Source organism: Gymnoscopelus braueri (genome assembly GCF_963280865.1).
Source record: "Gymnoscopelus braueri genome assembly, chromosome: 19".
Classification (NCBI taxonomy): domain Eukaryota; kingdom Metazoa; phylum Chordata; class Actinopteri; order Myctophiformes; family Myctophidae; genus Gymnoscopelus; species Gymnoscopelus braueri.
Genome location: NC_137621.1, coordinates 10,001,436 through 10,017,638, shown reverse-complemented (window position 1 = coordinate 10,017,638; position 16,203 = coordinate 10,001,436). Strand labels below are relative to the sequence as shown.

At 45.7% G+C, this 16,203-nt stretch overlaps 1 protein-coding gene across 3 annotated transcripts in view; it reads right to left on the bottom strand.

Moving 5' to 3' along the window:
- Positions 1–554: 554 nt before the first annotated feature.
- The window catches only part of mapkbp1 (mitogen-activated protein kinase binding protein 1), an 84,841-nt gene continuing 69,192 nt past the window's right edge, over positions 555–16,203 (bottom strand). For 2 of the 3 annotated variants that reach the window (XM_080414422.1, XM_080414421.1), the window contains 12 exons: positions 15,831–15,983; positions 14,148–14,282; positions 8,138–8,253; positions 7,718–7,848; positions 6,790–6,918; positions 6,519–6,579; positions 6,073–6,220; positions 4,755–5,036; positions 4,016–4,337; positions 1,671–2,549; positions 1,375–1,460; positions 555–978 (listed from right to left, as the gene is read on the bottom strand). In XM_080414422.1, the coding sequence (XP_080270548.1) occupies positions 637–978; positions 1,375–1,460; positions 1,671–2,549; positions 4,016–4,337; positions 4,755–5,036; positions 6,073–6,220; positions 6,519–6,579; positions 6,790–6,918; positions 7,718–7,848; positions 8,138–8,253; positions 14,148–14,282; positions 15,831–15,983 (2,784 nt within the window). In that variant the 3' untranslated portion in view covers positions 555–636. The remainder of the gene's footprint in view (positions 979–1,374; positions 1,461–1,670; positions 2,550–4,015; positions 4,338–4,754; positions 5,037–6,072; positions 6,221–6,518; positions 6,580–6,789; positions 6,919–7,717; positions 7,849–8,137; positions 8,254–14,147; positions 14,283–15,830; positions 15,984–16,203) is intronic. The other variant, XM_080414423.1, reaches the window with a different exon arrangement.

Here is a 16,203-nt window from a genome sequence, read left to right as displayed (position 1 = left end):
TGCATGCATGTGCATGTAGGTGAGGGTTGATGTTCTAATATGAACAAAAACCTGACCAGTTTCACCGTATAAAAAAAAACGTGTGTTCACGCTTTGATCCACAAGTTTGTAGTTAAGACTGGGAAACAACTTCCTTAAAAAACTTAAGACTCCTAAAAAAAAACGCGTCCTCTAGAAAAGAAACGCAGCGTTCCTTCATTTTGGAAATATCATTGAATGCTTTTAATAAAAAAAAATACAAATAAAAAGTAGAATCCGTCGATTATTGTTCCCGGGCAAAACGAGGTGCACCGAAACCCCAAGGAAATAAAATGGCTTTGAGATCCTTCGTCTATGAGGAGGAAGAGGAGGAGGAGGAGGAGGTGGTCTAGGACAGTTAATCCTCAACCTTTTTTTCCATCTCGAGGACCCCCAGTTTGGTATGCATGAATCCACGGACCCCCATTTTTTTTTTTTTTATCTCAACACGGTAAAAATCCTCAGTGTTCATTTAACTCAGAGAGTGTGCAAATGGAACCAAATGGACCCTTACGGGTCCATTTGGTTCCATTTGCACACTCTCAGATTTTACAGACCCGTATAGGGGTCCATTCGGACCCCTTGGTGGTCCCGGACCCCCCAAAAAGAAACATGGGTCTAGGAGTACTTGTGCTCCAGTCGTTTCTCCACAGCCTGCACCAGGAGAACGGAGTAGCGCTCCAGGAGAGCCAGAGTCCCCTCCTCTTCCTCGCCTCCTCCTCCTCCTCCTCCTCCTCCTCCTCCTGCCACCCCCGGCTCCTCCCCCCCGATGCCGCTACCCACAATGCACGGCGGCGAAGGCGGCGAGCCGGAGCGTCCTGCCGTCGTAGCGATGGCGGCCAATCCGGTGAGAGCAGGGAGGGCGTTGAGCTCCGCCCTGACGGCCAGGAAGGCGTCCGATAGGAGCTTGGACATCTCCATCTGCTCGGGGGAGGAGTTAGCGGCAGGCCCGCTGGTCACCTGGCGACACACACACAGTTTTTGTTCCTATACTTGTGAGGACATCGACAATTTATGATGACGATTTTATGAATGCCATTTTTTATTTTTTAGGCCATTTAAACCCTAATCCTAAAGCCTAAAAGTAGCAGATCTACAAGCTCGCAACGAGTTGTGAGCTTGTATTTTAGTGCGCGAAACCGGCACGCAACTCAACCTAACCTCTAAATGTCTAATGATAACCCCAACCTGAGCCTTTTCCTTACACACACACACACACACACACACACACACACACACACACACACACACACACACACACACACACACACACATGCGTGTACAAATGCGTGCTTGCATTTATATCTCAATTTGTAATAAAAAATAAAGTGAGTAATGTGTCGCATCTCCTCTCACCTTCCTGTAGACGTCTGCTGCCTTCTGAACACACGTCTGCAACTCACTGACCACTGATCTACACAACTCTACACTCACACACTGACCTGGAGAGAGAGACACACAGAGACAGACAGACAGACAGACAGACAGACAGACAGACAGACAGACAGACAGACAGACAGACAGACAGACAGAGTGTTTATAATCAAACGTTTCTGTTTCCATTCAGGTTTTCTAATGCGATGCATCATAATTGTAAAATATGTTAACATTTTCGCACGAGGGCGGCTACACACTGTAAAGACGAGTCTCACCCTGCAGCTCCTGCGTCAAGGGAGCCTCTGTCTGGGCCTGCTCACGCAGCTCCGCCGTAGGCCCTATGTGCTCTGGTACGGAGCTCTGAGCTGGGGCCTCCCGGGAGTCTTGAAGCTGGGGGGCACTTACTTGGGGAGGGTGTGAAGAGGAGGGGGAGGAGCGAGGAGAGGAGGGCGAGGGGGGAGGAGAGGAAGGGGAGGGGGGCGGAGAGGAGGTCTTGGAAAAGGAGGGGCAGAGAGTGAGCGAGGGTTTATCGGGGAGGGGCTTGCTAATCAGCTTGGACTGCAGGAGACCCTTGGAGGGCGTGGCCGCAGGGTTACCGTGGTTACCGGCCGAGGAGGAGGAGGAGGAGATGAGGGGCAGGACTATGGCGGCGTGGGGGGGCGTGGCCAGAGAGGCGTTGGAGGGAACCACCGCCACGGGGGTAATGGCCCCTCCCCCACCCGGTTTGTTACCACAGAGATGAGCAGGAGACGCCGTCGGCGGGGCTCCGCCCACCCTGGCCGGCGTCGATAACGTGACCGCCGCCGCCGCCGCCGCCACCGCCGCCTGGCTCTCCGACGAACTCCCAGAATCCTCGGAGGGGGAGTGCTCGTTGAGTCCGTCGCCGATGGAAACGGAGCGACACATCTTGGCCATGGAGGAGGTGGTGGGAGACATGTAGGAGGAGCGCTTACGGGGCGTGCTGTTACCGTGGTTACCAGAGGAGGAGGAGGAGGAGGGGTTGGGGCTGTGGAGGGGGGAGTAGGAGGCGGGGGGAAGGGAGGAGGGGGAGAGGGCCCGTCTGGGCGTGGAGGGGAGGGTGGTGGGGCGCTGGGGGAGGGGGAGAGGGAGGGGGGACGCGTCCTTGGAGGGACGACATACCGACTGGGAGGCATCTACAGAGAGACAATATACATGAATCATTATATTACATATAATAATAATATACAGTATTATGTCTTCTATATGAAGTTCAAGTTGTACAACTTGTGTTTGTCTGTGTGCCCGGACTCCAAATATGGACATGCCCAACGTCAGCACAAATAAGAGAGATCAGCGAGAGGGAGAGACCGTTTCACAAACGCAACAACCCAGAATGTTCTGAAATGCGTTCTGAAATTTTAATAAATGGCCATATTAGGGGTATTTTACACTGGGCCCGAATACTTCAGGTGTTTGGTGGTATTTTACACTGGGCCCACCTATACTTCAGGTGTTGGGGATATTTACAATTTACAATTTAGGCATTTAGCAGACGTTCTTAATCCAGAGCGATTTACAGTAAGCAAGGAAAAGATAATACATCAAATGCATAGGAATAGTAATCTAATAATAAAGTAATACATAAGTAAACCAATAATCTAATAATAACTAATACCAAGAACCTATCATCAGCCTGTACATTGAAACTATACACACTATAGGATGCCAGGTCAACAGTGACCTGGCATCTGTCTACATAACATGCTATCTACATTTTAGCCTTTGCATAATCCTGCAAGGTCGTCAAGGCTAGGACAAGTGCTACGGGCTAAAGGTGCAGTCTGAAGAGGTGAGTCTTCAGATTACGGGAGAAGATTGGGAGTGAGTCTGCAGTTCTAACTGCAATGGGGAGTTCATTCCATAGTTTGGGAGCCAGAAGGGAGAAGAGTCTGGGACGAGTGGAGCGTTGTCCGGGGTGTTTTAGGGAAGGTTCTGACAGCTTCCCTGTGTTAGCTGATCTGAGAGAGCGGGAGGGGTTGTAGGGTTGGATCAGGCTTGAGGATATGGGGGTGCCATACCTTTGCTTGCTTTGTAGGCCAACGTCAGAGTTTGGTACTCTGTGCGGGCAGTAACTGGGAGCCAATGGAGGGAGCGGAGAAGGGGGGAGACATGTGAACATTTTGGCTGGTTGAAGACCAAGCGTGCTGCGGCATTCTGGATATTTTACACTGGGCCAACCTATACCTATAAGTGTCGTGACAGTAATGTGCCCTTCATGGGGAAATTAAGCTCTTGGTCCAAAGAATAAATAAATGTTCCACCAAAAGGAACGCTTTATTGATTGATGTGTTGTCAGCACAATAAACCTGTATCTATCTATCTATCTATCTACAGTATATACTATAATTTACCAAATCTGTGTGTGTGTGTGTGTGTGTGTGTGTGTGTGTGTGTGTGTGTGTGTGTGTGTGTGTGTGTGTGTGTGTGTGTGTGTGTGTGTGTGTGTGTGTGTGTGTGTGTGTGTGTGTGTGTGTGGGGGTGTGTGTGTGTGTGTGTGTGTGTGTGTGTCACTGTCGTCTGACAGAGCAGTCTCATATGACCAGAGTTAAATAATAATAATAATAATAATAATAATAACATAAAGTGCTAGTGTTCTTACCCATCTCAGACAGCAGGCTGTGGACTGACTGGGCCTTGCGGAGCCCTGAGGAGGTGCCGGTTCTCACCACAGGTCCCAGAACCGCCGTCTGGGTCTTCCTCCTGGTCGGGGTGAGGCGCTGGGCCAGGGGAGGCGCAGAGGAGGAGGAGGAGGTGGGGGTGGAGACCTTCTCTGGACCAGGAGAACCAGCCAGCATCTCATGTTGCTGCTGCTGCTTGGAGGAGACACTGCAGTCCTTAGAGACCTTGGTGTGGTTCTCTCCTGGATCCAGTTGAACCTGGTCCTGGTGGGTGCTGCTCTGCGTTTGGTCCTGGAAGTAGGCCTGTAACAATTATTACATATTAAATCTAATCACAAATTATTTGAGATAATCGCAATTATTTTGCATAATCGCCATTAATCGCTTCCATGTTGAAAAATGTTCATAGTACATTAACATTTTCAAAAAACAGTGGAAATAGCAGACCTACAAGCTCACAACGCGTTGTGTAGATCGGCTATTTCCACAAGTAATGTTTTTTTTTAAAGTATAAAGTTACTAAATATGTCATTTCTTTGTATATTTAGGTAATTTGTCATATCTGCCCCTGGGTAACTTCAAAGCCTAAACGCCAAAACAGAAAAGTGATTTTTATGTTCCAGTGTTCAATGTCAAAAACACAATGAAATCGTTAATCGCAATTATTTGTGTGACTATTTAATCGTCATGTAAAATGTCCTAATCGTGAGACAGCCCTACCTGGAAGGAACTTGGACCCTGCTGCTGGACCCGAGTCTGGGTTTGGTCTTGGACCTGATGAGTCTGGTCGGATTGGTTAGACTTCTCCTGGGGGTTCTTCTGAGGCAGAGAATCGTGGGAAGAATCCTGATCCAGATTTGGACCCTGGTGGTTCTGGGTCCCTGGTCCCTGCTGCTGGAGGACTGGGTCCTGGAGCTGATCCTCGGTCCAGGACTGAGTCTTCTCCTGAGTCCCGGTCTGGTTCTGACACTGGTCCTGGATGTGTGATGATGACCACGTCTCCTGAGATGAGACACAGATTCACCACTTAAACCTTCTGTTCTTAAGAAGTCAGGACAGACCTGAGTTACAAGTGTACATGGACCGCTTTTTTTCCCCCCTCCACACAAAATCTCTTCACCAAAAATAGCCGATCTACAAGCTCACAATGCATCATGATGTTGCGTCACGTTGTGAGCTTGTAGATTGGCTATTTTTGGCTAACATAGAATATGGATGCTGGGGTTCAAGGGGTTAAGGTAAACATGAGGTAAGTAAAAAATAATTTTCAGATGATCTAAGTAATCTCTATGGTCAGATCATCAGGTAGTGTTGATCAATATGTGCTGGACTACACTGATTAGTTACAATGTAACAGTAGAGCCTCTAATCTAATAAAATCATTTCACCACTTTCAAACGTTGTCCCTATTTTCCCTATTCGTCATAATGACGAAGTATACAGGACAACCCAGGATGCCCTCAGTTAGTCTCTCTCTCTCTCGCTGATCGAGCTCTGGTCTGATGTCACACACAACATGATCCGTTGCTTAACCCATTAAGACCTGGAACTTTTGATTTGAGCTAAAAAGCATTATTTTACACTTTGGCTATTCAAAAATAGCAGATATACAAGCTCATAGCGCGGCACCGAGTGCCGCGCTACGAGCTTGTATATCTGCTATTTTTGAAAAATCAAGAAAATGTGTACAAATTAATTTTTTATATTTTTTTAAAGCGAACATTTTTAACTCAAATATTTGCTTCTGGGGGTCCCTGGAACAAAATATTTTGAGATGGGGGTCGGCGGCCAAAAACATAATTTCGGGGGTCCTTGACATGAAAAGGTTTGAGAACCACTGATATAGAAACATACGTTTTTCAGAAAACTGTTTGGATTTAGAAGACATTAGTAAGAATCGGCCTCAGGTCTTAATGGGTTAACAATGCCGATTTATGGTCATGTCAGGGATCACCAGGGAATAGATGTAGAGGTAGAGAGAACAACCTGCTGCTGAGCCTTACTGTCTGTTAATAGAACATACATCATAGGTTCTGACCTCTCTGACGCACTGTGGAGCCGTCCTCTCCTGGTCCTGGTTCTGGTCCATCAGTGGTCGCACCTCAGACACCAGTGGTCTGACCTTCATCTCCCCTCCTCCTCCTCCTCCTCCTCCTCCTCCTCTGCTGCTGAATGGAAACACAGACCTGAGAGGATGAGGAGAGGAGAGGAGAGGAGAGGAGAGGAGAGGAGAGGAGAGGAGAGGAGAGGAGAGATAAGAGAAGGACAAGAGAGAGCAGTTTTGACTTTTTCTACTTTTCTCCCAATTTAGTCATCAAGCCAAATCCTCCTTATACTGTAGTTCTTGTCACTGCTGCAGATCCCTAGCCTCGTATAATTTAAGTTGATATCGGTATCACAACGAACTAATAGTAATAACAATCTTTGTTAAAATATTAATGTTATACCATCATTAAAATCTGATTTGAATTGTTGTTTATTTACCTGTTTGTTCCCTGAGAGAGAAACCTGGAAGAGATGCTGACGCTCTCACTGGAATTCTGGCCTGTCACACACACACACACACACGCACACGCACACACGCACACACACACACACACACACACACACACACACACACACACACAAAGATATATAAAATTGATTGGGAATCGTTTTGAATTGAGAATCGATTTTGAATTTGAGTGTGTGTGTGTGTGTGTGTGTGTGTGTGTGTGTGTGTGTGTGTGTGTGTGTGTGTGTGTGTGTGTGTTACCTGAGGTGTTGACGTCGTTCAGGGTGACAAAGTGTTTTTTGAGGAAGACTTCCTGGTCTGGAGTCTGAGGTACTTCAGTCTTCATCACCTCAACATCATCATCCTCATCCAGCTCAGACGAGTTCTCCTCTGACACACACACACACACGTTAGGAACAGCAGTGATTCACAAAGTAGGGTCCGGGGACCCCCAGGGGGGGTCTCCAGAAAAATGTGTTAAATCATTATGTTATACTTCGGCTACTCAAAAATAGCCAATCTATAAGCTTCACAACACATCGCATTGTGAGCTTGTTGATCTGCTATTTTGGAAACATGTAACACACATCTTCTCCTATGGGGGTCCCTGGCACAAAACATTTCCTTCACTTTGGGGGTCCTTTACGTGAACATGTTTGAGAACCATTGATATACAGTATGTGTGTGTGTGAGAAGCATGATGTCATATATCTCTGCTGTCGGGCAGAAACCAACCATGTCCAAAATATAAATGTTTCAGTAAATGAAAAAAAATGTTTTTAATAACGACAATATTGCCTCATCAAAGTTAGTATGGTGACTTTATACATTGTCAGATACTTGTATGTGTCCTTATATTATCATCAATTTACCCAAATCCAGCTCAAGTGGAATTTTTGACCATTAATGTGGAGATAATTATCATCAATGACGAAGTCAGATGGAAAAAAAACCCTAAGTTGGAGTTGGTGGATTTGAACGACAGTTTGAGGATCCAATAGAGTTAGGAGGTTTAGTCAGAAGCGTTTCTAATACTTTTCATTGATTCAATATTTGTAAAACCCACATACAGACGTAAAGGGTGTTCAATAGCACTGACTTTTTCAAGAAAATAAAACAGTTGGAAAACAGAGATAGTTAGTTCCTGCCTGACAGCGATATAGACTGTCTGTCTGTCTGTCGGTCTCACCCTCTCCAGTAGGTCTGTCTGGACTGGACAGATGGCTGACAGATCCGTATCCCAGAGAACAGGTGCTGTCTGGACTGTGTTTGTCCTTCACACCGCCTGACCCACCACGTGACTCCTGGACCTGGTACTCACTACGCACACACAAATTAACAAACGCATGTGTTTACAGTAAACTGTGGAACACGTATGACATCATCACATACTGTCCTATAAGCACTTCCTGTGTGTTGTATGGTCAGATGTTTGCTACCACTTTGAGTAGGTACTGGAGCTGTACTTTGATTTTGGTTGCACACACACACACACACACACACCCCCACACACACACACACACACACACACACACACACACACACACACACACACACACACACACACACACACACACACACACACACACACACACACACACACACTTACCTGCCGGCGAGGCTGGTCTGGTCATCCCAGTTGTCAGGGTAGAGGATGGGGTCAGGGTTAGGGGTCAACAGGATGTAGTCTGGACGAGGACTGATTCTGTCCTCCTCTTCCTCTGTCTGGGGGGGGAAGAGAGAGAGAGAGAGAGAGGGAGAGGGAGAGAGAGGGAGAGAGAGCGAGAGATCAAAACACATCTACCGACCTACCTACGGGCTATAATTTTGGGCCTAACCCTAACCCACTTTGCTGCAAGGACTCACTCCACCCTTCTCCAGTCTGGAAAATACCAAACGTCACCAAGCATCACCCGCCCGACACCCTGTTGACTGAGCTTCATACCTGATCACCCAAAATAGGACCCTCTGTCTGTCTGTCTGTCTGTCTGTGTATGTATGTCTGTGTATGTCTGTGTGTGTATGTCTGTCTGTCTGTGTATGTATGTATGTGTGTGTATGTCTGTCTGTCTGTGTATGTCTGTGTGTGTGTGTATGTCTGTCTGTGTATGTATGTGTGTGTATGTATTGGATCATTCCTTTTAACAGGACGTTCATGAAAGTCCTTGCGGGCTTGTTTCCAATGAGGGCCTGTGAGCAATTAGGGGTTAAGAGTCTTGCTCAGGGACACATTTCATTTCATCGACACATATGCTGCGTGGCCTGGAATCGTACCTGGGGCAACCAGGGCCTCTGGCTCCCTAGGCGGGCTCACTAACCACTCAGCTATGGCCGCGTATGTCTGTGTATGTATGTGTGTGTATGTATGTCTGTGTATGTATGTGTGTGTATTAGGGATGGGAAGATATGAAATTTTTATGTCACGATTATTGTGACCAAAATGATTGCGATTTACAATATTATCACGATAATGTAAATAATTATGCTTAAAAATCTTAAAATGCCACTTTTGTTAACCAGTTGAACCCCAGCATCCATAGTCTAGGGTGGAACATTTGGCAAAAATAGCAGATCTACAAGCAACGCGTTGCGAGCTTGTAGATCGGCTTTTGAGATTGTATTTGATTTTTTTTAATCTCTAGGCCATCAATCTACACCGTCAAAAACAAAAATCTGAACTGTGTTAGTTTAACTCTGACAGTGTACAAATTGAAGCAAATGGTTCCATTTGTACACTGTCAGAGTTACAGGCATGTAAAGGTCCATTTGGTTCCTAACAATCAATCTTGTGACTGCACTGAAACTGAAATTATAACACTAATATCACTAATTATAATAGTATGAACTTTTTTGTGGTATTTTTAAAAAGGTTTTCAGAGTACTTGACCACTTCTGTTCGCTCAACACTACATATTTTTGCCCATTTTTTTTTACAAGAGCTTGTAGATCAGCTAGTTTTGCTGAATGTTCACCCCAGCATAGGGACGCTAGGGTTCATGTGGTTTTAAAAAAAAAACACACACAACCAAGCCATTTACACAAGGCAATAATATAATGCACTGGGGGCAAGTACAGTAAGGTCAGTCAGGGGGATGCTACCATTTACCCTCCTGAAGTCTGTGAATAAAAGAAGCCTATGCTACTGTATATCAGCATACTCATAGAAGCATAGACATATCTAACCCGAAGTATTACGGTTTAACCCATTAACACATTGATTGCCTAGATCGAATTAATTCGTTTTTCAAATCCATCGCTTGCGTGCCGCAATTCTGAAGAACGAGTTAATTCGTTCTTTGGAATTTTCATTGTGTTAATCTGTGATCGCGCTGTTCTGTTTATTTTTCATCATAGGTTTCGTTTTCCACTTACTTCACACACACACACCGGGATCCGGTTTCATGACGCAGATTCCGTTTCCGGTTCTCTTTTTTTTTTCCCGGTCATTTTCGGCCAGAATAGGGAAAAACACATTTTTTTCGCACAGTATAAAAAACTAACGGAGAGCTCCACTTCTATTTTATTTAGTCCGGGTGACGAACAGTCTTCGTCGTCGTGTATCACATCGTACTTAAGGCCGATCAGCGATTGTCGAAAACGTCACATCCGGTTATGACGTATTGACTTACCAAAGCATCTGTCATTTTAACCAATTTAACCATTATCTTATACTTTGGCTATTTATTTTAGAGAAATTGTGAAAATGGGAATATGTGTATTTTTAAAGCAAACATTTGTAACTCAAATCTTTGCTTCTGGGGATTCTACAAAATGTCTTCTAATTCCTAACAGTTTTCTGAAAAAAAACGTATGCTGCTATAATCAGTGGTTCTCAAACGTTTTCATGTCAAGGACCCCCAAAATGATATTTATTTGGCAGCGGACCCCAATCTAAGAATATGTTTGAGTTAAAAATGTTCACTTTAAAAAAAAAATATATATATATATATATATATATATATATATATATATATATATATATATATATTCAAGGATTTGCATTTTTTTTTTTTATATATCGGATCTAAAGCTCATAGCGTGGCAATGAGCTTGTAGATCTGATATTTTTGAATCGCCAAAGTATAAAATAACGGTTTAAGTGGTTACGCAGATGCGTTCCCGGATTGAATGGGTTAAATGCCAATGTATATGTCACAGTACGTTTGGAGAACCAGTACGATTGAAGACAGAGCGCTCGTTTTTAGGCACGGGGCTCCTTCGGGGCGAGGCGGGGCTTTTCGAGACAGGGTTTATTAGCGAGGCTCGCGAGGAGGAGAAGGAGGACGCGGCGCTGCGAGGCGGGGGTTTATTACGCGAGGCTCGCGAGGAAGAGGAGCCTCCTCCTCCTCCTCCTCCTCCTCGCGTAATAAACCGTCCTCCTTCTCTCCTTCTCCTCCTCCTCCGAGGAGGAGAAGGAGAACGCGGAGAGGCGGGGCTTTGATGCGCCGACGCAGACCTGTCTTTTGTTGTTCCCCCCCACATAGCAACCAGGACACTACGCTAGGGGAACCATAATATCTATGAGGGGAACGCTGAACACGCGTTCACACGCACACGCTTGTCCATGACGGAGGCGCGCCGTCTAGTAGAGCTTGAGGCCGAGGAAGCGCGCCCTCGCGCCTCCAGGCGCGAGTGCCCGCGCTGACCGGCCGATGCTCTACTAGACGACTCAGCGCCGTTTGAGTTGTAAACCGATAGGGACAGAATAGTTCTTTTCATGGATCACTGTGTGTGTGTGTGTGTGTGTGTGTGTGTGTGTGTGTGTGTGTGTGTGTGTGTGTGTGTGTGTGTGTCAGGGAGAAAGTAAAACAAAAGCCAGAACACAATAAAAGTATCTAAACAGTCCTGCTTTCAATAAACCAAAAAAAGCATGAGCGCGTGCGCGTGTGTGTGTGCGCTTTTGTGTGTGTGTGTGTGTGTGTGTGTGTGTGTGTGTGTGTGTGGCCATATATGTTTGCGCACAAGCCTGGCTTGTGGCTCCCTCTAGTGCTGGGTGGGTGGTAAAAACGAGTGCGCTTTCTTCAATCGTACTGGTTCTCCAATCATACTGTAACATATACGTGCACCTACTGTACTAGAGGTTTAATGTATACGTGCACCTACTGTACTAGAGGTTTAATGTATATGTGCACCTACTGTACTAGAGGTTTAATGTATACGTGCACCTACTGTACTAGAGGTTTAATGTATACGTGCACCTACTGTACTAGAGGTTTAATGTATATGTGCACCTACTGTACTAGAGGTTTAATGTATACGTGCACCTACTGTACTAGAGGTTTAATGTATATGTGCACCTACTGTACTAGAGGTTTAATGTATATGTGCACCTACTGTACTAGAGGTTTAATGTATACGTGCACCTACTGTACTAGAGGTTTAATGTATACGTGCACCTACTGTACTAGAGGTTTAATGTATACGTGCACCTACTGTACTAGAGGTTTGGGCCACAGAGGAGACGAGCAGGGAGAGAGGGGGATGACAAGAAGGAGAGAGAGAGAGGGGGGCGGGGGGTGAAGATGAAGATTAGACATTCTAGACAGGAACTGACCATGTCCTTGTGTGTGACTCTTAACAGCTGCTGCGTAGAAGCTCTTCCCGAGCATTGAGCCTCAAACTCCAGTCCACACAAACACACCGTTTCCAAGGTGTCGTTGCCTTTCTCTACATCTCTGCATGTCTGTCTGTGTTCTATCTTTTGTCTTTATCTCGATGTGCCCAAATATGGATGACTGATGTCATAGTACTGGTGACCATAGTACTGACAAAACACATCTTATTATTAGCACATTTCAGATTATAGATTTTGCTAAAAATGGCCATTCACTCTGAGTAACGTCATATAATGATTTCATCAAGGAATGACATCACACTATCGTCATCACATTCAGCATAATTGTCCTTTTAAACGTTTTTTATTCTATTTCCAAACACAACACCATTCAGCAACTGTTACCAACACATTGCCCCGACTTCTAACCTCTTCTGTAAATTAGTTGCACTGATTCACAGTGGTGCTGGTGTGTGAAATGCTTCACTGGACGATACATCGGAAAGGAGGACCTAGGCTTTCCTGGCCGGCTGCTGTCATAGTCGGACACAAGCTGTACTCTTTTGGAAGTTACCCTAACAGTCATTATATTGATGTCCACATCTTCAACACACTGTCTTTACGCTGGAGGACGTTGACCACAGTGAAAACTGGAGGAGGAGAACATCACCTTGAGGTTCCCTGCGTGCGTGCGGGCCATACAGCTGTTCTGGTAGAAGATATTGTCTACATCTGGGGGGGACATACTAACTGTAACGTGCTTTATTCATTTGATGTTGACAACCACAGATGGTCCAAACCCAATATTGCCGGAACTGTTCCAGAGGGGAGGAGCTACCACTCAGCCTGTGTCTTGAGGAAGGTCATGTATATTTATGGAGGAAACACCCAGCTGACTAATGACATCCACAAGTTGGACACCATCACAATGGTCTGGTCTTTAATTAACACCAGAGGCACTTCAGCACCCGTTTCACCATATGACTCTGCCACCATCATCGGGACAAAGATGTTTATATTTGGGGGCTGTGGCTCGGGGCGCTTATACTACAACATCAGAGTGTTTGACACAGAGACCAACTGCTGGCTGAGCACACGTGCACCTTCTGCACGGCTTCGTCCAAAAAGACGCCATGGTCATTCTGCCTTTGCCTACAATGGAGAGCTGTACATATTTGGTGGAAACAACAACTCGGGCCAGACCCTCAATGATCTGTGGAAATTCAATCCACAGACCTTCTCATGGAAGAAGGTTGAGCCCAAAGGGAAATACCCAAAGGGAAATACCTTATGGATGCGTCATTGCATGGTGGGAGATCATATCATCCTCTTTGGAGGATACAACACACCTGATGACCTGTATATCTTAGATTTAAGTCCTAGTCTGAAGATGTTATGCAAGCTAGCAGTTATTCAGTACGGTGTGGAGCAGTCTGAACTACCACATGACATCAGGTGGGAACTGGCAGCCATGACTACCGACAATAAAAAGCCCTATAAAAAGAGGAACAAACTGAAGCATATCAGAGAAAGATGATGAAGAGGAAGATGATGGCCCTCAGGAGAAAATGCAGATGAAGAGGAAACATAAAAACATAATGTGGTTCACAGTGACATGTGTAGACCAAGGACCAGTGGAGATTATATCCAGAGCTAAGTGGCTGATGTGCTGGAACTGTTACCTCCACGACCCTCTGGATAAGTGGATGAAGATGGATGGCTGGATGGATGGATGGATGGGTGGATGGATGGATTCACCAAATTAAGACTAAAGAGAGGGGCGTGTCTGATAAAATGAATATCAAATATCTAAATACTGAATCAAGCAACTGTCCGGGGTGCTCCCAAAAGCCTGATCATGTTCGCGATAATTACAGTACCCCGCGATACAGTTATCGTGGACGCTTTTTATCGCGATATACGATAATATCGTATATCGTCCCATGCCTAGTGTGTATGTATGTCTGTGTATGTCTGTCTGTCTGTCTGTGTCTGTATGTCTGTCTGTCTGTGTCTGTATGTCTGTGTATGTCTGTCTGTGTCTGTCTGTCTGTGTATGTCTCACCCATGCAGGTGGAATCTGCAGACTGACGGTACTCCCCAGCTCTGGACGCGTCCTGTGAAGCCCCACCCCTTCTACAGGGCTCCGCCTCCTTGGGCTGCAGGCTGTGTTTCTGACCTCTGAGGGGTGGTCCTTCACCTAGAGTGGGAGGGGACAAAAAATAAAACATTCATACTAGAGCCAAGAATAACAGAGAGAGAAAAGGAAGAGAAAGAAGAGAGAGACAGAGACAGACACAAACACACACAGACAGCCAGTGTAAGAACTGTACGGTAGTGTGTGCTATGGGTATAGAGGTGTGGGGGTGTGCTGTACAGGTGTGTAGGGCGTACAAACACAGGAAATAATGTGTATATATATATATATTTAAAAAACAAATCAGTGCAAATGGTTCTGATACCCCTTTCGATACCCCTTAACACATTCCATGCCAGAGTTTAATATCATAATGTACTCACCAGTGCCAGCGATTTATTGTTGTTTTTTTGTTTTTTTCACCTCGCCACAGACCTCGCTAAATACCTTATGATCGCGCGTTAAACTGTTTGTAGACACACAGGGTAGCTGTGTGAGTGGCCCAGAGAAGAAATTTTCAATCGGCGACATTCCATTTTGCAGTCGTCGCAGTTTCTATTAACTCATTGAGTGCCATTAACGTGTTTCACCGCTGGTGCAACGTGCCATTTTTTTTTTTAGAACCCAAGATATCATTATCTGAAGATTTGCAGCTTCATCCACTCCTTGTTTAACTTATAACTGAAAAAGGCTGTATCTCGCTTCCTAAGCACTTTTACTTTGAAAAAAAAATAATAAAAAAATCGTACTGGCCAGAAATAGCCAGAAATAATTCGGGCACTCAATGAGTTAAACAGCGTTCAGCGCGGAGAAAAACAACACCGAGATAATGGCGGATTAGCGGACGCTTTAGAGCGGCGGCGGATGGGAACTAAAATCTTCGATTGACATTAATTTCCGTTTCCGGTGTGCTACAATGAAATGTGTCACTGCGAGAGAGGCCTACAATGAAATGTGTCACTGCGAGAGAGGCCTACAATGAAATGTGTCACTGCGAGAGAGGCCTACAAGGAAATGTGTCACTGCGAGAGAGGCCTACAATGAAATGTGTCACTGCGAGAGAGGCCTACAAGGAAATGTGTCACTGCGAGAGAGGCCTACAATGAAATGTGTCACTGCGAGAGAGGCCTACAATGAAATGTGTCACTGCGAGGGAGGCCTACAATTAAATGTGTCACTGCGGAAAAAAGAAAAAAAAATACCACTTCGCGTAGATCTACGCGACTGGCACGCTGCGCTGTTATCTAGGTTCGCGTAGAACTACGCGATTGGCACGCAATGTGTTAAGGTTTCGATACAGAGTAACATTGATGCTTTCATTTCGATGTCAAGCCAATTCCAGGAGCCAGGTAAAGGTTAGGTGATTTCGGCATCTAGTACGGATGCCTCCCGAGCGTCTCCTTAGGGAGGTGTTGGTGCACGTCCCACTGGGAGGAGATCCCCTGGCAGACCAAGGACCAGATGGGGGGATTATAACATCTCCACACTGGCCTTGGAACGCTCGGGAAAGAGGAAAGTCTGGAGCTCTCTGCTGAAACTGTTGCCCCCGCGACCCGACTACGGATAAGCGGTTGAAGATAGATGGATGGATGGATGAATACCAAGCCCTACCGGTGTGTGCGGTGGCTCCAGAGGTGTGGGGGTGTGCTGGCAGTAGGACTCCAGCTGACGCAGGTCCAGCATGGACTTGACCATCAGGGACCCGTCGGACCCCTCGCTGTCCGTCCTCCTGGACCAGCGCCGACGAGGCGTCCGCGACACCTCCTGATTGAAAAAAACCCAAACAAACACCATTTAACTACTTGAACCATCTAGACCAGTGGTTCTCAAACAGTGGGTCGGGACCCATGTTTAGATCACGCACACCTTTTTATGGGTCGCAAGTATCGTTTCCTACATTTAAAAAAATTATATGTATATACATATATTTCAATTTTGTTATAATTTTTCATCAATTAAAAACAATTCCAACATTTCTCAAAAG